General features: G+C 49.5%; 1 protein-coding gene across 4 annotated transcripts in view; it reads right to left on the reverse strand.

Moving 5' to 3' along the window:
* Positions 1-21,842, reverse strand: part of MGRN1 (mahogunin ring finger 1) — a 55,648-nt gene that overhangs the window by 21,247 nt on the left and 12,559 nt on the right. For all 4 annotated transcript variants that reach the window (XM_058710735.1, XM_058710736.1, XM_058710737.1 and 1 more), the window contains exons 2-5: positions 10,366-10,484; positions 8,621-8,709; positions 7,894-8,040; positions 5,830-5,947 (exon numbers count right to left, since the gene is read on the reverse strand). In XM_058710735.1, coding sequence (XP_058566718.1) covers positions 5,830-5,947; positions 7,894-8,040; positions 8,621-8,709; positions 10,366-10,484 — 473 coding nt within the window. The remainder of the gene's footprint in view (positions 1-5,829; positions 5,948-7,893; positions 8,041-8,620; positions 8,710-10,365; positions 10,485-21,842) is intronic.

A 21,842-nucleotide genomic window follows, 5' to 3' on the forward strand; every position in this document is an offset into this window, starting at 1 on the left:
GCTGCAAGGGGAGGCCCAGAAGGTGCCTGTGGGTCCCAGGCTGCCAATGGGAGGCGGGACTGGGAGGGGCCAGGTGTTAGGATGGAGTCTGGCTCCACCACCCAAGCCTCAGTTTCCCTGTCTGTAAAAGAGGGATAAAAGCTATGCCCAGTGACCATGGTGGTCAACAAAACATGCCATGAACACCAGCCATGCAAAGCTCAGCATGTTCAGGCAGCAGGAGCTGAGGAGGACAGTGGCCTGGGAAGGCCTCACAGAGACACAGGCCGTGGATTCCCAGGAACGCAGGACTACAGGAAGCCATGTGCACACCAGCTGCACGCGGGGCGGTGAAGAACGTGTTCAGGACAGGACCCAGCCAGGCCGCAGGCTCACGGCAGCCTCAGGGTACAGGGAGCCTGAAAACCAGCAAAGAAGCCACTCCAACCACTAGGACATCTCAAAAGACGCCCACACTACAATGCAGTAAAACAAGTTATGCTTATGTGGGGATGGGGCTCTATGGGAAATCTCTATGCCTTCTTCTCAACTGTGCTGTGAACCTGAAACTACTATGAAAACTAGCCTTAAAAAATAAAATTAAAAAGCAAACCATAACCAAGAGAAATAAAAACACACATCCACACCAAAATTTGTATAGCGACGTTCAGAATGGCATTACTAAGAACCCAAAGGTGCAGATGACTTAAGCGCCCGTCAGCCGGTGAACAGATGAACCGGGCATGGTCCAACCACACAGCGGAGTATGGTGAGCCGTGGAAAGGAATGACACGCTGACAACTCCTACACCTGCGTGAGACACGCGCTCAGTGACAGAAGCCAGTCACAAAAGGTCGCACAGTGTATGACTGTTTATTTGAAACTTCCAGAACAAGCACATCCACAGTGATGGAAGTAGATGAGTGGTTGCCAGGGGCTGAGGGGGAGGCTGGGGAAGGAATGCGGACAGGCAGAGCGTTTCTTCTGGGGGTGACAGAAGTGGACTGGGGTTACATGGTGGTGACGGGTCCACAACTCTATGAATACAGACCTTCTACGGTGGGGTCACATCTCGAGAAACCCCTCAGAAGTTCAAAGTATGAGAAGTCAAAAACGCACTTAATAATACACCTCGCAGAACTTGAACACGCTCAAAAACAGCCTACAGCGGGTAAAACCACCTAACACAAAGCCGATCTCATAATTTAGTGCTGAGTATCTCACATGATGTACTGAACACTGTAGTGAAGGAGGAAAACAGAATGGCCGCCAGTTTGTGGTCATTTACGCTCGTGACCACGCGGCTGACCGGAAGCCATGACTCCTGCCGCCTGGAGTCCTGAGCGAGGACCGTAGTACATATTGCTAGCCCAGGGAAAGGGGAAAATTCAGACTTCGAAGCGCACTTTCTACCCAATGTGCGTTGCTTCTGTACCATCGTAAAGTCGAAAACTCTTAGGTTGAACCATCTGAAGTCAGGGACTATCTCTACGGTAAATATCACCAAACTGTACACTTTAAAGGGGTGAAAATTAGACCTCAATAAGCTGTTTAAAAAAACAAGAGACATCATATGAGGACTTTAAGATGCACAACAGATGAACATAGGGAAGGGAAGCAAAAATATTATAAAAACAGGGAGGGGGACACAACAGAAGACTCCTAAATTTGGAGAACATACAGAGGGTTACTGGAGCGGCTGTGGGAGGGGGGATGGGCTAAATGGGTAAGGGGCACTAAGGAATCTACTCTTGAAATCATTGTTGCACTATATGCTAACATGGATGTAAATTTAAATACATACAGACATACATACATACAGACAGACATACATACATACATACATAGAAAGGAGAAGGCCAGAGGAAGTGGCTCTGGGAATTAAAGCAGAAAGGTAAAGCCAGCAGGCAACAATGCAGTGGAGACCAGAGTACTTATCCTCTGGAAATGTATCCACACACACTGTTCACTGCATTCATGCTCAGATAAGAGCTTTGCCTTCAAGGAGTATGTACTTCAAAGGGAAAACACAGGTTTTTGAATATAGATAATTCATTATGTGTAATGATGTATCAGAAAATGACTTTCAATGATTGTGGGGGAAAAAAACAAGCTACAGAATAATATTTCTACGCATGACTGCATCTTTACAACAAACAAATGCACATGGGAGAAAAGTCTGGAATACACCCCCTAAATGGTCAGAAGTGGTTGCCTCTGGAGAAGATTCAACTGGAGCGCGTTTTGCCTTACAAATTCTGTATAATTTGCACATTTTACAATACGCATACATTGCTGTTGTAATCTTTAAATAGGCAAATCCAGGAAAATGGCTAGAAAGGAGGATGGCGAAAGGGCAGTTAGCTGTGTCTGGAGACATCCCTGGTTATCACCACTAGGGGGGGCTCCTGCCACCTGGCGGGTGGAGGCCAAGGATCAACATCCCACAATGCCCAGGACAGTCCTCACCACAGAGAATGATCTGGGCCCCAGGGCTCAACAGCACTGAGACTGAGAAGCCCTGGTTGAGCAAAAATCTGGGTTTGGTGCCCGAGTATCTGTCAGGCTTCTAACACCTGCCAATGTCCGCTTCAGCACCTTCGGCAGTCAATGACACAGCGACAGGACATCATAACAGCTGGCTCTCCATACAGCTTAACTTCCAGAACCTTCTACCTATGGCAAGTTTAAGCAGTTTCCCAACTATGGTAATAACTGATACAGTTTCCTTTTAAAAACACATGTAGGGGCACATGGGTGGCTCAGTCAGTTGAGTGTCTGACTTTAGCTTGGGTCATGATCTCGAGGTTTGTGGGTTCGGGCCCCGCATTGGGCTTTGTGCTGACAGCTTGGAGCCTGGAGCCTGCTTCAGATTCTGTGTCTCCCTCTCTCTCTCTGCCCCTCCCCTGCTCATATTCCGTCTCCTTCTCCCTCTCAAGAATAAATAAACGTTTAAAAAAAAAAAAGAAGAAGAGGGGCGCCAGGGTGGCTCAGTCAGTTGAGCGTCTGACTTGAGTCAGGTCATGATCTCACAGAATGTGGTGGTTCAAGTCCTGCATCTGGCTCTGCGCTGACTGCCTGGAGCCTGCTTCGGATTCTGTGCCTCCCTTTCTCTCTGCCCTTCCCCTGCTGGCACTCTGTCTCTCTCTCCCTCTTAAAAATAAACATTACACAAAATTTTTTGAAGAAAAAATATAAATACACGTAATAGAGGGGAGAATGGAAATGACCGCTTAATGGGTGCAGAGTTTCCCGCTAGGGTGATGAAAATGTTCTGGGACTGCACAGAGGTAGGCATACAGGACTGTACTAAATGTCATAATGGTAAACTTTGTTCTGTGTATTCTACCGCCAAAAGAAAAAAAAAATACACAACGAAGTGAGTTGATTTCAAAAACACACTAGCTGCGGTGATCACCAGAGAAGGCAAAGGCAAGGAAACGTCCTGGGATGACTCCACACTGGACAGGCCCGGAGTGGCCACCACCACTCCACGTGGCGCCTACCACCAGCCCAGCCATGGCCGCGTTGCCACATGCTGATGACCTGGGATGTGGGCCTCCTGAAGCTCTAAGGGAGGAAAGGGGGTGCCCGTGTGTGGCACTTCAGACTGGTTTACGAGCCAGGTGTGCCCCCAGGACAACTAGCCTCACTGGGGGCTAGCACCCCAAGTGCTGGCTGACTCAGCACACCTACAAATGCACAAGGACCTGTTCTGCGGCCAAAATACCAAGGGACGCACTACACACGGAGGTCACCAAACAGATGCAGGCTCAATCCGGTCCTCCCCACAACGACCGCAGGGTGAGGGCACCCACGTGTCTGTCTAGCCCCTTGCTGCCCTCTCACCCCCCTCTCTTTGAGGAGCAGCTCTCCCGCATTCACAGGAGGGTGGGCAGGACTGCGTGCAGCCGCTGGGTATCCCAGCCAGCAGTGTGTGGACCCCGAGATGGAGCCATGTGCTGGAACGAGGCCGGGGGCGGGGCTGTCCCAAGGCCTGGCTGTCCAGCTCTTCCTGGGGCTCCAAAAGCCCCATCCTTCTTTCAGAAGACTTCCTCACATGAGCAGTAGAGGCAGCTTCTGCTGCTGGCCGCCAAAGCGCCCTGACAAACGAGAGCAAACACCACGGTGTGGCCTTCACCTTCTGACACAGCTCATGACCCAGAACCCACCTGCCCAGCTCCTACACCATCCCACGCCCCGCTGCCTCCACTCCTTCCCCATAATGTACTTCAGTAATACATGACTACCTTCTTTAAAAAACTAGAGAATTCAGCCAAGTGAGAGCAGCCTGATACAAAAGGCCACCTATCATATGATTCCATTTATATAAAACATCCAGAAAGTACATCAGTACTTACCAGGGGCTGGGACTACAAACTGGGATTAACTAAGAATGGGCATGAGGGACCCTACTGGGAGGACGGAAAGGTTCTAGAACTGGACTGTGGTGACCACGGCATAATTCATGAATTTACCAAAAATCGCTGAATTATACACTTAAAAGGGGTGAGTTTTATGGTATGCAAATTCTACCTTAAAAGACCTGTTCAGGGGCGCCTGGGTGGCGCAGTCGGTTAAGCGTCCGACTTCAGCCAGGTCACGATCTCGCGGTCCGTGAGTTCGAGCCCCGCGTCAGGCTCTGGGCTGATGGCTCGGAGCCTGGAGCCTGTTTCCGATTCTGTGTCTCCCTCTCTCTCTGCCCCTCCCCCATTCATGCTCTGTCTCTCTCTCTGTCCCAAAAATAAATAAAAAACGTTGAAAAAAAAAAAAATTAAAAAAAAAAAAAAATAAAAAATAAAAAAAAAAAAAGACCTGTTCAAACAACTCAGACACATACATACTGCTGGCACTCACACTGTTCACGTGCAGAATGGGCTCGAGCGTGTGTAATGCAGGACTCTTTGCCTTATATCAAAACCCTGCGCAGAAATAACCACCATGTAGTTCATGGGCATCTTCTTCAGTTTCTCCTCAAGCTTTATACACACATACGGACACCTGCGGAAATGGCTTTGTGCATCTTTCTTGTCGCGTGCGTGAAATTATACTGTACCTCTGTCTGCAACAGACTCTTCTCCAGACCCAGGAGAGGCTTTCGGTACCAGTGTGTACGGTACACACAGATCCCTTCCACCTGCTGGGGCTGCACAGCAACCCGTTACGGAAACGAACCACGGTGCCCATACGATCATATGGTTCCCATAACATCAGTGAGTAAGCAATCCCTTTGTCACGGACAGACAGGTTATGTCCAAATTCTGCTGTTACAGACAAAGCTCCCGTTGCCAACCTTCATGTGATATAAACTGCCAGCACCAGCCAAGAACCAGAAGGTGGAAGGGACCCTGCCAGACTGCAGTCCCACAGCCCCGACAAGGCACCACCCAAGCCGCTAACTGGAGCTTCTTTTTTTTTTTTTTTTTTTAATTTTTTTTTTTTCAACGTTTTTTATTTATTTTTGGGACAGAGAGAGACAGAGCATGAACAGGGGAGGGGCAGAGAGAGAGGGAGACACAGAATCGGAAACAGGCTCCAGGCTCTGAGCCATCAGCCCAGAGCCTGACGCGGGGCTCGAATTCACGGACCGCGAGATGGTGACCTGGCTGAAGTCGGACGCTTAACCGACTGCGCCACCCAGGCGCCCCAACTGGAGCTTCTAACTGCTGACGCTCTGTCCGTCCTCAATCATCCAGTCTAGCCAACACTCCCCGCTCCCTGGTCCAGCGCACGCCTGACTGAGCACACATATACTCCTGAGGCTTATCAGCCACTCGAGGAATGTGAGCAGACAGGCCTGTGGCGATCGGACGGTGCTCGGGAGAGGGCTGGTGACGGGGGCCAGGTTACCTCATCATCCTTCCACTCGGAGAAGTTGATCTTGAAGGAGGGCAGGGAAAACTGCTGGCTCACCCCTCTCTTGTAGTGGACGGTCTCAGACTGCAGGGCAGGGGTCCTGGGGCTGTACCTGAAAGGGCAGGCGAGAGAAAGGCCGCTGAGACTGTGCCCAGAGCAAATGGTCTGCTGTGCCCGGTCCTCAGTCTCAGTCCCTTGCCAGCCCAGGACCTGTGAGGCAGGGGCTGGCAGCCACCAGTCTGTGGGGACCGAGCAGAAATCAGACGCGAAGACGCCCTTCTCCACCTGCGAGTCCTCACCCGCCTCCAGCCCTGCCTGGTAATTCACCTGCTTACAAGTCCTCTGGGGCCCACACCTGCCCCACAACTGCCTTTCCAGATCTGGCTGCGCTTTTCCATTTGGCTTTTGAGGTGCATTTACTTTAGTGAACAAACATGGTACAAACATGTGCCCGGCATGCCGTGTCCCCACAGCCCACCCTCACGCTCGCTCCCTGCCATGGGCTTCTCTGTCCCAGCCACAACCCACTAAGCACTCCCAGAAGAGGAGGGCATGTTCACGCCCGCGTGCACAGTGTCTGTTCTTGAGTATTCACACGGCGGCCCACCTACACCGGCTCCCTCACTACTGACGGCCCCCAGTGCTGTCCCCTAACCGCCACACGCAGGGGTGCGGGGTTCTGCAAACATTGCATGGGCTCCACTGTGCGGTCACTAACTCTGATCCGACCAGGCGTCCCGCTGGTGAAGACCAGACTCCAGTATCTCGCTATTCCCAACGGTGCTTCCAGGACCCTCTCTACATACATCTCAGCCACGCATACGAGCACGTTCCCAAGATACATTCCCAGAAAGGGTACATGCATTTTCAATTCTGACCAACTCGGGCTTCTCCCCATTCAGGAATCCAACACACGGCGCTGACCTGCTTCCTCCACCCACCCCACAGCAGCCCCTCTTGGGGCTTCCCTCAGCCTCTTGGACAAAAGACACTCTGGAGAGCCTGACAGACTGGCGGGAGCGGGGCTGCTCTTGTACGCACAAAGAGAGGGGGCCCCTCCACCCCCTGGAGGCCACAGGGCCTTTCTTCCCTGTGACATCCCAGCCCTGAACCCGTGATAAAGCCACAGGCTAGGACTCTGCTCCCAAGCAGACCTGGGATTTTCTCTGGGACCTCAGATCTGCCCCCTTTTCTCACTTGTCAAGAAGCAGGGAGGAGACCAGGGAAGGAGCAGGAGGGTCACGCACACTGCAGCTCAAATGGAAACAGAATTTCCAGGCTCGGATAAAGGTGCTTGGGCACAGCCTTCTGGGTCCTAGAGATGGTCTTTGTTCCGTTGACTTCTATGTTCACCCCACTCAACTCCAGCAAACTGAGAAGGGAAGCAGGCCACTCCAGCCAGGTCTCAGGAAGGGAAGAGAGGGAGGGGACAGAGCAGCATTTCTGTCCCCTGTCCCCAGTGGAGGAGCCCCCCGGTGGTTCAGGACAAAAGCTCAAGGGACGGCTAAGCTGTTTGCTCACGCATCCACTATCCTTCTGGGGGCACGTCTTCCAGGTCCAAATGTGACACAGACCAAAGCCGAGCTGCGCACCTTGTCCTCTTGTTGCTGCAAGGGAGGGTGCGAGAGAGGGAGCCCCGAGCCCGGTGACCCGACGGACAAAGTGTTCACTCCCTGCAGGGAGTGCTCCCCACAAACCCCAGCTACGGGTTTTCTCCAACAGCAGCACCAAGGTCCTTATACCGACCACGAGGGGGCGGCTCCAGCCACCCCCACCCCCAGCTGAGGAAACTGAGGTACCAGCAGTCCCAAGCCTTGACGCCTAAGCTCCAGCACCAGAGCCAGTCTGGCCTTCAGGTGTTTTTCTCCAACAGGACACAAGCGGGTACGTTTCTGCCCGTCTGTCTGAGTCTGTGGTCACGCTGAAGTTACAGATTTCAAACTTTCGGGGCCAGCAAGACCCTTATTGCAAAGAAAACCTCCAAGATCTCAAACGCACAGCACGGACAACAGAAGCACAGCTGCCGGGCCAGCCGCCACCCAGGCCGCAGACACTCACACAGCCGTCCCGTTCAGGAACTCCTCCACCGCCTGGCAGTAGATGGTGATGGCCACGCGGGCGTCGGCATCAAAGGTGAACTCCAGGCTGTAGAGGACGCGCGGCTTCTCGCTGTCCTCGGAGGGGCTGTCCGCACCATCTTTGTACCTGCCGGGGAGCAGAGGGACAGAGGTGGCGGCCTCCACCCAGCACAGCAGGTGCGCCCCCCACGGGGCCCCTCAGAGGCGGCTGCCAGACGCGTGGAGGCCCACTCCCTCTTTGGGCAATAAGGCCGGACACTGCAGAGCCCTCCCTCCCTTGTGTCCCGCCCACAGAAAGAGAGGGGTCCTCTGGGTTTAGACACAGCCCCAGACGTCTTCCAGGTTTAACGTGGTTCTCAGCCTGCTGACGTGCGAGGCCGGATCGCTGTTGGTCGTGGGGCCGTCCCGTGCACTGTGGGGTGCTCAGCAGCATCCCTGGTCTCTGCCCCCACAGGCGAGGGGCACCCAATCCCCCGAGTGAAAGCGTCTGCGGACGCGGACCGACATCCCTGGGGGCACGGCCGGTTTGCAGACTGGAGTCCCATGAGCAGAGCCCTCTGTACTCACACCCTAGAAGCCCCTCTGGCCTCGAGACCTGTCCGTGACCTTCTGGCTCCACAGCTGAGGGAGCAGGGACTGGGGCCACTAGCTGCTGCCTCCCCTCGCAGGCATCTGTGACCACAGCGTGAGGCAGGGCAAAGGCTCACCTCACCAGTCGGAGAGAGTCTTTCCGGATGTTCACCAGGCTCCTCAGCGTCTTCACCGGCTCATGGGGGGCAGGGGTGACGTATGGAAACTAGAAGGGAAAAACCCAAAGCCATGCCCGGCAATCCCCAGGATGTGACAAGGATAGAAAACAGGGATAATCGGAGCACAGGCACGACTCTGTACACCCCAGCCCTTGCGCTCATTCATACAGAAGGAAACCACAGGCCCAGCAGCCACCACAAGGGACAAACAACAGGGACCAGAACCCTTAAGGATTCTGGCCACATAGATCCAGCCATGGTCCTCCAATTCCAGGGGGACTCTCAGTAAGCATAACCCGGCCCGAGGGACCCTGGGGCTCTGAGGCCATGTTCCCAGAGGCGGGACCTGGTGCCCACTGCTGTCCTGAATAAAGTGGGCCTGCAAGGTAAGGATGATGCTCAGGAAAGACTCTGGAAGGGACTCACACACAAACACGCACACACACACACACACACACACACACACACACACACACAGGGGAGTGCTGGAAAATGGGAGATCTCTGGGAAATGTGCTGCAGCGGCATCAGCTCCTGCCCATGACAGTGCAGCACAGCTCTGGAAGATTCTGTCCTTGTGGAAGCCGAGGGAGGGAGGCACAGAGGACTGGAACCCCTTCCCGCCACTGCAGGGGAGTCTACGATGGCCTCAAAAGAAAAGTTTAAACAATAACAGATTTACAGGAGGTCTGTAAGAGCCAGGCCCTGCCTGCGAGCTGAGGCTTCGAAGACGGAAGGTGAGGTTGCTACTCTTGCTCTCACAGACTCAGGAGGGCGGGGGACTCAGCACAACCTGGAAGCCCCAGTGGTCCCATGGGTCGGGGAGGGCAGCACTTGAGGCCAAAGCTCCTCGCCTCCCACACACTAAAGGATCAAGATTTCATGTCAACCAGCTGTTCCACTGCTAAAACAGCCTAAAGACCCCCAGGCCAGTGGACACCTCATCCCCTGCCAGGACCAGGGACACCCCAGGACTCAGCAGCCTTGGGAAATGGAGTCAGCATCTCCTGAAAGAGAGGGTCTCCTGCCTGGCTCCTCACCCACACTGAGGCCCACCATTTTAAAGTACAAGACCCAGTCCCCTGCTCAGCACCCCGTCCCCAGAGGCCCTCACTAGTCCCTCTCGGTCTCTTTTGTCACCATTCATGAATCTTTTCTTCACTGCCTGCACCCCAGGAGGGAAGAGGGTAGGATATGTCCTCCATCCCCAGCCCCTGGAGGAGTCCTAGGCACCCAGCAGGTACCAAATGTGTGCTGGACAAATGGACAGCAGCATGTAAACGTGTGCTTCCCTGATGACTAACGAAAGTGCATTTGTAAAAATGCTCACTGGCCATGTGCATGTCTCTTTTGGGTCACAACTCTCACCCACTGTTCTACAGAGTGTGGCTTCTGTTTTTTTCTTTTTTAAAGAAAGTCATCCAAGAGGACTGGGATCAAATCCATAACTATCCATAAGCCCCATAGCCTGGCTGCATTGCACTCAGCAGTGGCTACCCTGTCCCCCAGTGAGCTATCTGCAGCCATCCAACCTCTAAGCGGGCAGTGCCAGGACATGACCCCTGCACACACATACACACGTCCAGCCAGTAGCTCTGCCCATGTGAGGTGACTCAGTGCCTGATTATCCTCAAAGCTAGCTATGGATAGCGGAGGGGAGGACCTCGCTGCCACTGCCCACGTGCCTACCCCAGTGTGACCCACCTGGACCGGGCGATTGCCCAGGAAATTCAGATCCATGTTCTCTCCAAAGAGGTAACCTTCAGGGTGAGGGGTGTCGAACTTCTCACCTCCCATGAAAAAGTGAGAGGCAAAGTAGTTTCCTGGTTAGGAAAGGAAACACAATTGTAGATTATAAGGCTCGACACAGCCCAGGGGAAGCCGGTGATGGTTAACAGGCTCAGCCCTGAGAACAGCTCCATTTGGAGAGAAGCCTCGCAGGTTGTCCTTACCACTCGGCTCTAGCCCCAGCCTCGGCCCTTCAACCCGGCCCATTCAACGTCTGCACCCCAACACCCTTTGTGCTCCCAGACCTCTCCTCCCTGCTCAGGGGCATATCAGGTCTTCTGCTCCATTAACCTTTCCTTCTGTGGCAGTTGGAGTTGTGTGCTCCTCAAGGATATGTCTCAGTTCCACACCTACACCTGTGCATGTGACCTTAGTTGGAAATAGGGTCTTTACAGATGTAATCAAGAGGAGGTCACACTGAAGCACAAAAGCAGTAAAAATAAGCGTACCTGTAGAACTCAGTCAAGGGACTCACAAAATAAGAGGCTATAAAGTATGACACCATTTACCTAAAACATGGGGAGGAGAGGACTAAAGAATGGGTTCAAACTTAAGCAACCAGCAACTTCATACAGACTGCTATATGCAGGAGAGGTGACATACAAACCGAATGGTAACCACAAATCGAAAACCTGTAAAGACATGAAAAAAATAAAGAGGAAGGAACCCAAGTATATCATAAAGCCAACTAACCATGAGAGAAAAGTGCAGGAGAGGAGAGGAATGGAGAAAAACAACTACAAAAACAACCACAGAACAAGTAACAAAAATGGTAATACATACATACTTATCAACAATTACTTTGAATATAAATGGACTGAACACTCCAATCAAAAGTCAAAGGGTGACAGAATGGGTAAGAAAACAAAACCAATCTGTATGCTGCCTATAAGAGACTCATTTCAGACCTAAAGACACCTGCAAATGGAAAGTGAGGGGATGGATGAGCATTCATCATGCTAATGGTGTGAAAAGCAATCTGGGGCAGCAATACTTACATGGGACAAGATAGACTTTAAAACAAAGAGTGTAACGAGAGACGAAGGGCACTATATAACCAGAAAGGGGACAAACTAACAAGAAGTAAATACCTGGCAACCAAATACACAAGTTAATAACAAATATAAAGGAAGTAACGGACAGTAATACAATAATTGTAGAGAATAACCCACCTACATCAATGGATAGATCACCCAAACAGAAAATCAACAAGGAAACAGTGGCTCTGAATGACACACTGGACCAGATGAATCTCACAGATATATTCAGAACATTCCATCCTAAAACAGCAGAATACACATTCTTTTCAAGTGCACATGGAACATTCTCCAGATTAGATCACGTTAGGCCACAAAACAAGTCTCAACAAATTCAGAAAGATCAAAGTCATTCCACACATCTTTTCTGACCACAACACTATGACACTAGAAGTCAACAAGAAAAAATCTGGAAAGACCACAAATACATGGAGGTTAAACAACATGCTACTAAACAATGAATGGGTCAACCAATAAATCAAAGAAGAAACTTAAAAATACATGTAGACAAATGAAAGTGAAAACACAATGGTCCGAAATCTATGCAGCAAAAGCAGTTCTAAGAGGGAAGTCTGTAGCAACACAGTCCTACCTCATGAAGCAAGAAAAATCTCAAATAAGCAACCTAATGTTACACCTAAAGGAGCAAGGAAAAGAAGAACAAAACCCCAAGCCAGCAGAAGCAAGGAAATAATAAATGTCAGAGCAGAAATAAAGAAAACAGAAACTTAAAAAAAAAAAAAAAAAAAGTAGAACAAATCAATGAAACCAAGGCACCAGTTCTTTGAAATGATCAACAAAATTGAGAAATCTTTAGCAAGACTCATCCAAAAGAGAGAGAGAGAGAGAGAGAGAGAGAGGACTCAAATTAATCAGAAATGAAAGAGGAGAAGCAACAACCAGTACCAAAGAAACATGAAGGATTATAAGAGAATATTATAAACAATTACATGCCAACAAACTGGACAACATGGAAGAAATGGATAAACTCCTAGAAACATACAACCTCCCAAAACTGAATCAGGAAGAAACAGAAAATCTGAACAGACCAATTACCAGAAATGAAATTGAACCAGTAATCAAAAAACTCCCAACAAAAGTCCAGGCTTCACAGAGGAATTCTAACAAACATTTAAAAAACAGTTAATACTTATTCTTCTCAAACTACTACAAAAAATAGAAGGAAAGCTTCCAAATTCATTCTATGGGGCCAGCACTGCCCTGATATCAAAACCAGATAAAGACACTACAAAAAAGAGAACTACAGGCCAATATTTCCAATGAACACGGATGCAAAAATCTTCCAAAAATATTAGCAAACAGAATCCAACAATACATTGTCGGGCTCTGTGCTGACAGCTCAGAACCTGGAGCCTCCTTCGGATTCTGTGTCTTCCTCTCTCTCTGTCCCTCCCCTACTCACCTTCTGTCTCTCTCTCTCCTTCAAAAATAAATAAACTTTAAAAAAAAAATTAAAAGACTCCAACAATACACTAAAATAATCATTCACCACAATCAAGTGGAATTTATTCCCAGGATGTAAAGGTGGTTCAATATTCACAAGTCAATCCATGTGATACATCACATCAAAAAAAGAAAAGATAAAAACCGTAAGATCATTTGAAAAGATGCAGATACAACATGTGACAAAGTACAACATCCATTCATGATGAAAACCCTCAATAAGGTAGGTTTAGAAAGAACAAACGTCGGGGCGCCTGGGTGGCTCAGTCGGTTAAGCGTCCGACTTCGGCTCAGGTCATGATCTCACAGTTCGTGGGTTCGAGCCCCGCGTCAGGCTCTGTGCTGACAGCTCAGAGCCTGGAGCCTGCTTCACATTCTGTGTCTCCCTCTCTCTCTGCCCCTTCCCTGCTCATGCTGTGTCTCTCTGTCTCAAAAATAAATAAACATTAAAAAAAAAAATTAAAAAAAAAAAAGAAAGAAAGAACAAACGTCAACATAATAAAGGCCATCTATGAAGAACCCACAACCAACATCATCCTCAATGGGAAAAAACTGAGAGCTTTCCCCTAAGATCAGGAACAAGGCAAGATGTCCACTCCCACCATTTTTACTCAGGATAGTACTGGAAGTCCTACCCAAGCAATCAGACAAGAGAAGGGAACAAAAGGCAGCCAGATCATTAAGGAAAAAGTAAAACTCTCACTATTTGCAGACGACATGATACTATATCTAAAAACCCTAAAGACTTCACCAAAACAGCTACTAGAACTCATAAATGAATTCAGGAAGGCTACAGGATACAAAATCAATGTACAGAAATCCACTGCTTTCTATACACTAATAATGAAGCAACAGAAAGAGAAATTGAGAAAACAATCCCACTTACAAGTACACCAAAATAATAAAATACCTAGGAATAAATTTAACCAAGGAGGTGAAAGACCTGTACTCTGAAAACTGTACAATACTAATGAAAGAAACTGAAGATGACATAAACAAAAGGGAAAACATTCCATGCTCATGGATTAGAAGAACAAATGTTGTTGGGGCGCCTGGGTGGCTTGGTCGGTTAAGCGTCCGACTTCGGCTCAGGTCATGATCTCACGGTCCGTGAATTCAAGCCCTGCGTCGGGCTCTGTGCTGACGGCTCAGAGCCTGGAGCCTGTTTCGGATTCTGTGTCTCCCTCTCTCTCTGCTCCTCCCCTGTTCATGCTCTGTCTCTGTCTCAAAAATAAATAAACGTTAAAAAAAAATTAAAAAAAAAACAACAAATATTGTTAAAATGTCCATACAACTCAAAGCAATCTACAGATTTAACGTAATCCCTATCAAATACCAATGGCATTTTTCACACAACTAGAACAAAGAATCCTAAAATTGGTACAGAACCATCTAGAGACCCCAAATAGCGAGAACAATCTTGAAAAAGAAAAACAAAGCTGAAAGCATCACAATTCCAGATCTGAAGATACATGACAAAGCTGTCGTGATCAAAACGTCTGGTATGGGCACAAAATAGACAACGTAGATGAACGGAACATAACACAAGGCCCAAAAACAAATCCACAATTATATGGTCAACTAATCTTTAGCAAAAGAGGCAAGAATATGTCATGGCAAAGGGACAGTCTCTTCAACAAATGGCTCTGGGAAAACTGGACAGTGACATGCAAAAGAATGAAACTGGACCACTTTCTTACACTAGACACAAAAATAAACTGGATTAAGTTTCTAATGTGGTGAGACCTGAGTGGCATCTCGGTGGCTCATTCGGTTGGGTGTCCGACTTTGGTTCAGGTCATGATCTTACAGCTCGTGAGTTCAAGCCCCACGTCGGGCTCTGTGCTGACAGCTCGGAGCCTGGAGCCTGCTTCGGTTTCTGTGTCTCCCTCTCTCTCTATGCCCCTCCCCCACTCACACTCTGCCTCTCTCTCTCTCTCTCTCTCAAAAATAAACATTAAAAAAATTTTTAATAAACGTGAGACCTGAAAGCATAAAAATCCTAGAAGAAAGCACAAGCAGTAATTTCTCTGACATCGGCTGTAGCAACAGTTTTTTAGATCCGTCTCCTGAGGCTATGGAACAAAAGCAAAAATAAACTATTGGGACTACACCAAAATAAAAAGCTTCCATACAGCAAAGGAAATTACGATCAAAGCTAAACAACAACCTACTGAATGAAAGAATTTGTAAATGACATATCTGATAAGGGGTTAGTATCCAGAATATAAAAACAAGTTATACAACTCAACACCAAACAAAACCAAATAATCCAATTAAAAATAGAAGACACAAACAGATATTTCTCTAGAGAAAACATACAGACGGCTGGCAGACACATGAAAAGAGGCACAACATCACCCACCATCAGGGACATGCAAATCAAAACTACAATGGATATCACCTCATACCCATCAGAATGGCTAAAATCAACAACACAAGAAACAACAGGTGTTGGCAAGGATGTGGAGAAACAGGAACCCTCAGTGCACTGTTGGTGGGAATGCAAACTGGTGTAGCCACCTGGAAAACAGTACGAAAATTCTTCAAGGGCGCCTGGTTGGTTCAGTCAGTTACGTGTCCGACTTCGGCTCAGGTCATGATCTCCCGGTTCGTGGGTTCGAGCCCCGCGTCAGGTTCATGCTGACAGCTCGGAGCCTGAAGCCTGGAGCCTACTTCAGGTTCTGTGTCTCCTTCTCTCTCTGCCCTTCCTCTGCCTGTGCTCTCTCTCAAAAATAAATAAACATTTAAAAAAAAAAAAAAAAAGAAACTTCTTCAAAAAATTAAAAGCAGAGGGGAGCCTGGGTGGCTCAGTTGGTTTAGCATCTGACTCTTGATTTCAGCTCAGATAATGACCCAAGGGCCATAGGATCAAGCCCCGTGTCAGGATCTGCACTGAGAATGGAGCCTGCTTAAGATTTTCTCTGCCCTTTTCCCCTGCTCACATGCGATCTCTCTCTAAAATTAAAAAGAAAAAAAAGTTAAAAATAGAACTACCCTACGATCCAGTAATCTCACTACTGGATCTTTACCCAAAGAATAGAAGAACACTAATTCACAGGGATACAAGCACCCTAATGTTTACTGCAGAATTATCTACAACAGCCAAATTATGGAAGTAGCCTAAGCATCCATCGACTTATCGATAAAGGATAAAGAAGAAGACGTGGTATACATATGTGTACACACAGCCAGAGGAATGTTACACAGCCATAAAAAAAAGAATGAAATCTTGCCACTTGCAATGACACAGATGGATCTAGAAAGTATTATGCTAAGGGAAATAAGTGAGTCACAGAAAGACAACTACCACATGAGTTCATTCATATGTGGAACTGAAGAAACAAAACGAAAAGAAGGCAGCTGGGACGGGACGCGGCAGGGACAAAAGTGCAGACATTCTGCTTACTGTTAGGTCTTTCCATGGAACATGAACCATGCAGTGCTCTTAACTAAAGGACTGAGACATGGGGCAGCACAAGGACCCTTCCAAAATCCCCTAGGATCTGCACTGGGTCCTACGTACTGGAACTATCAGTGCACTTTAAGGTGCAGACTTTTTTAATAAACGTGAGGCCTGAAACCATAAAAATCCTAGAAGAAAGCACAAGCAGTAATTTCTCTGACATCTTCCCCACAACGGCCCTGTAGGGGCAGGGAACAAGGCACCCAAGGCCTGGCACGCAGCCTGTCACTGCACCTGACCCTGGACCTGGGCTTTAACCTTGCTTGGCCTTTGGCCCACCCCTGCTACCCTGCTTGCTGACCAAACTGCCCCCATTTTCCCTCTCTGCTTTACTCTCCCCCACAGCACTGTGCATGACCCGATGGAACTGTGCACAGGAGGCCCCAACATCTTAGTCCAGTTTTAAGCTTTTGTGACTGGAGGTATAAATGCTACAATCTAAAACCTCCTGATGAAGAGGCAACAGACGTTTTTTTTTTTTTTTTGGTTTTCCCTATATTGTTTACATTTTCTACAATTAACATTACTTTTTTTTTAATATTTTATTTGTAAGTAATCCCTACATCCAAAGTGGGGCTTTAATTTACAACCCTGGGATCAAGAGTCTCACGCCCTACCAACTGGGCCTGCCACATGCCCCAATTAACATAATTAACATTACTTTTAAGAAAAAAATTTAAGTTTTTTTTTTTTTTTTTTAAAGAAGGCTCCACGCCCAACGTGGGGTCTGAGTTCACAACCCTGAGATCAAGAGCCTCCTGCTCTGAGCCAGCCAGGCACACAGTCCAAGAAAAATTATTTAAAAAAAAATATGAGGGACACCTGGGTGGCTCAGTTGGTTAAGCGACTGACACTTGGTTTCAGCTCAAGTTCCTGAGTTCCAGCCCCACATGGGGCTCTGCGCTGACAGTGTGAAGCCTGCTCGGGATTCTCTCTCTCCCTCTCTCTGCCCCTCCCCCACTTCCTCTCTCTGTCTCTCAAAATAAATAAACTTGAAAAAAAAAACCAAGAGACATGGTACAAGATGCGGTAGTATCACAAAACTGGAAGCATGTTCTGGAAAGACCAATGAATTGTCCACTAGTAGACTTAAGGGTGTGTGAATTATACCTCAATAAAGCTATTCTTAGGGATTGGGGGAACCTGAGTTGTCAGCTGGGAGTTCATCAGTAAGTTTTTTGATATTAATCTTTAACGTGATTTTTTGGGGGGCAAAAAACTTGGAATTAGACGCTATTCTTTATCAAAACCCTGTTAATTCCCATCTACTTATTTACGTGACTTGAGTTCTCAACTTCAAATGAAAACCAGAACCAGAGCTTGTGCTGACCTGGTCTCACTCCAGCCGTGGGTTATGTTCACCGTGACCACAGGAACCAATCAAGGACGAAAGGAGCCCACTCACCTAAGAGACACCTTTTTGATGTATTTTATGTTCGATGCGTATTTAGGTTTACTATTTATAAAAACTGTAACCTCAGGGGAGGTGCTGTGGAAAGACATATACAACGTGAGGACTGGGAAGCATGGGTTCTGAAGGAAGGGCATTCGCTGTGTTATTCTCTGTGTTTTGCTAGGTTTTTCGAAAGTTCACGTTTTTAAAAGGGAACTTTTAGGGGCCCCTGGGTGGCTCAGTCGGTTGAGCTTCCGACTCTGGCTCAGGTCATGATCTCACGGTCTGTGAGCTCGAGCCTCGCGTCGGGCTCTGTGCTGACAGCTCGGAGCCTGGAACCTGCTTCAGATTCTGTCTCCCTCTCTGACCCTCCCCCGTTCGTGCTCTCTCTCTGTCTCAAAAATAAATAAACATTAAAAAAAAATGTTTTTGGGGCGCCTGGGTGGCTCAGTCGGTTGAGCGGCCGACTTCGGCTCAGGTCATGATCTCGCACTCCGTGAGTTCGAGCCCCGCGTTGGGCTCTGTGCTGACAGCTCGGAGCCTGGAACCTGTTTCGGATTCTGTGTCTCCCTCTCTCTGACCCTCCCCCGTTCATGCTTTGTCTCTCTATGTCTCAAAAATAAATAAACGTTTAAAAAAAATTTTTTTTTTAATGTTTTTTTAAAGGGAACTTTTAAAGGAAGAATGTGTGCGGAGAGGACCAGGGAAGGAGTGTGTGTTTGTGCGTGTTTGCGCGTGCATACAGGTGTGTGGTGTACCCAGCTGCAGGGGTGTGCCGTGCATGTGTGTGTGTCTGGGCGTGCGTGGTGTGTGTGTGTGTGTGTGTGTGTGTGTGTGTGTGTGTGTTGACAAGGTTTAGGACCAAGAGGAGCAGGCCAAGCTCTAAAGATGAGGGAGGGAAAAGAGCAAGAAAACACCATGAAGGGGAGAAACGAAAAGGCAGACAGACAGGAAGATGAAGGAGAAGACAAACCACCACCAGCCACTGGGCTCTTTCCTCCATGCCCCCTGATACGGAACCCACGGAGGGGACACAGATCCTGCCCCTCCTCTCCATGCAGGATGATATCTGAGGTCCCCTCAAAGCCCCGTGACTTAGCCCCATGCTGAGGCCACCCCCACGTCCACCCCCAACACACACAGGGACAGCAGCCAGTGAATGGGGTCATCTCACTGATCTCACTGCAGGCTGCAAAGGGCGGCTGTTCGCACACAAGGAAAGAGCGGCGTGGGAAGACCGTCCCCATCAGAAGGGGTGAAAATCCTATGGCCACGCGGAAGGCCTGCTAGAGGCGATTTGGGCCCAGAAGCCCTGGCTACGGGGCACTGACACACTCCAGGACCTCACGGCCGCAGGGGAACCCAGACGCTTCACCTCCTGTGCACCGGAGGGATTCACACTCTGCCCTACTTACAGGTGGCCAGGTGACCTGGATAACCAACAGGTGACCAGCCACAAAATAAAGACCAAGGGAAACCCCCTCCCCTGGGGGCCTCCCAGCGTTCCCACACACGGCTCTGTTGTCCTTTACACGTGGACGGACACATGTGTTCATCATCTTTTACAGATGAGGAAAATCACAACCACGAGGCTCCCGTTAGAGGCTGTTTCAGTGATGGCCGGTGCAGGTGGGAAGGTGCTGTCCCTTCCTCACAGGCCACAGAGCGAGCCAGGAGGGCTCCTGGGGCTGTTTTGTCTGGTCACTCTCAAATGACTGGTGGTATATACACATGGTGTACCAGGATCACCATTTACAACCCCAAAAAGGCAACACTCTAAATCACTTAAATGAATAACCCTGCTAAGGAGCGAGGCACCAGGACACTCAAACTGTCCCTGGGATCAGAGTAAAGGTCAAAGCCGGGAACATTCCACACCAAAACTGTCAGGGCCCCCCAGCAGGCAGGGTGAGGAGTGGAGTGAGTAAAAGTGGGATCCTAACGTTCTCCCCAAAACACCCGCTCCACTCTAACCCTTCTTAGCTACACGTTCACAAAACCCAAGTTTCATCAAGAGACCAGAGTTTGGGACCCTGCTACAGATCGAATGTTTACTTCCCACCCCCTTCGAATTCACATGTTGAAATCTGACCCCCAATGTGATGGTATTGGGAGCTGGGGCTTTGGGGAAGTGACTAGGTCATGAGGAGGTGCTGTGATGCATGGGATTAGTACCGTTTCAAGAGGCCCTCCAGAATCCCCTAACCCAGCCGTGTGAGCACAACGAGTAGACAGCTGTCTAGGAACCAGGAAGAGGCTCTCACCAGACACCGAACGTGCTTGCACCTTGATCTTGGACTTCCCAGCCTCCGGAACTGTGAGAAATAAGTGTCTGTTGTTTATAAGTCACCCAGACTGTGGTGTAGACACAGCAGTGCAGACAGACTTGGACATACCCGCTGGGTCTAAGGTCCCAAGTCTGGACCCCTGAGAAGCATGTGCAGCAAACCCACCAACCTATGGGATCCCCACAACAGAAAGAAGCCGGGCGGGCTCCAGCCATCCGGGATCACCTGGGGACAGCCACCACCATCACCACCAGGGCTTCATCAACTCTTGGTGTCACCCAAGACCTCAGCGAAAAGCCCTCACCAGGTGAAGCAGCGAGGGCTCCTCCTCCCAGGCATCTGTTCCAGTCGTCCCCGAGGGGCCTCTGCACTGCTGGAGGGAGCCTGGGATGTCCCAAGGGACCTTGGGAACTCTAGGGCCAGAGTTCTTCATTGAGGATGAGAATGGAATGATGTGGAGAATGAAGTGACTAGTGCCATGCTCTAGCAAGCTGGCGGTCTCAGGAAGAAGCAACACCTGTGGGCTTTGGTGAAGGGAGCCCCTTAGAGGCTACACCTGGGAGCCTGGACTCCTTCAGAGCCCCTGCCCGCACCCCGGCTCCTCGTGGGGACTCAGGCCAGGGGCCCCCACCTCCTGCGATTCTCAGCAGCGGCCCACCTTCCTTCCCCACCCTTCCAACACACCCGCACCTCCTGGCCTCAAGTCTCTGTGTGGTTCTAGGTAACGCAGGACACGCAAACTCGGTTCTAGGTACCACAGGCTCCCTCCTTGCACTCCAGACGTTCCAGACCAGAGACAGTGATGCTATCCCCAGCAGCCAACATCCCCATGCCTCAACCTACAGGGCCACGAACCAGTGATTCTGCTCTGCCCTCTGTGCTGCCTACCTCACCTTGCACCACCTTCCTGGGCCATCCTCTGGGATTCAGGCACTTTCTCCATTCCCTGTGACCCAATAGGCTGCTCCCACCCTGCCACTCAGCAGTAAGGCCTCTTACGAACTCCCCGCAAGCCCGCTCCATAGCAAATCCTCCTGCCCCAACAGTCTTCACAGTAGGATCATCACTATTCTTCTTTATTTGTTGGTTGGTTCACACTCTGTCCTCCTCTGCCCACGACCAGGGATCACATGCATCTTCACTGTCCTGTATCCCAGTGACCACCACCCTGGATTGCATACAGGAGCCTGGTAAAAACCAGTTGAATGAACGGAGGAAGGTGGATGACACAGTTACTACGATTTGACAGCAGAGGAAATAGGAGGCACAGAGCGGTCACATGACCCGCTCAAGCCATAGCACCAGCCAGAGGTGGCGTCCTCACTGAAGACCTGTGTGGACCCCAGAGCTGCATGCTGCACACTCAACTACTCCAGCCCACTGTGTGCTCTTCCCACACCGCCATCCAATTCTCCAGTCTTCAGGGGACACCGACTGATGACCTACAAATTCAGCTCTATCCTGACACCATCCACCTGGAGACAGCATCAGATCCCACAGATGAAGGGCTCAGCCCCACACCACTGCCCCCTCCCTTCAGATGCCAATCCCCAGTCCGGGTGGTCACCTGTCAACCGGCTATAAGCTGGACATTCCCACGACCCCCCAACTAATTTGCTCGAGCTGCTCACAAAACTCAGGAAAACAGCTCACTTACCAGATTACTAAGTCACCAGCTTAATATAAAAGGACACGCCTCGGGAACAGCCACATGGAAGAGATGTCCAGCGCAAGGATGGTGGGAA

This window comes from Neofelis nebulosa, chromosome 18 (assembly GCF_028018385.1).
Source record: "Neofelis nebulosa isolate mNeoNeb1 chromosome 18, mNeoNeb1.pri, whole genome shotgun sequence".
Lineage (NCBI taxonomy): Eukaryota > Metazoa > Chordata > Mammalia > Carnivora > Felidae > Neofelis > Neofelis nebulosa.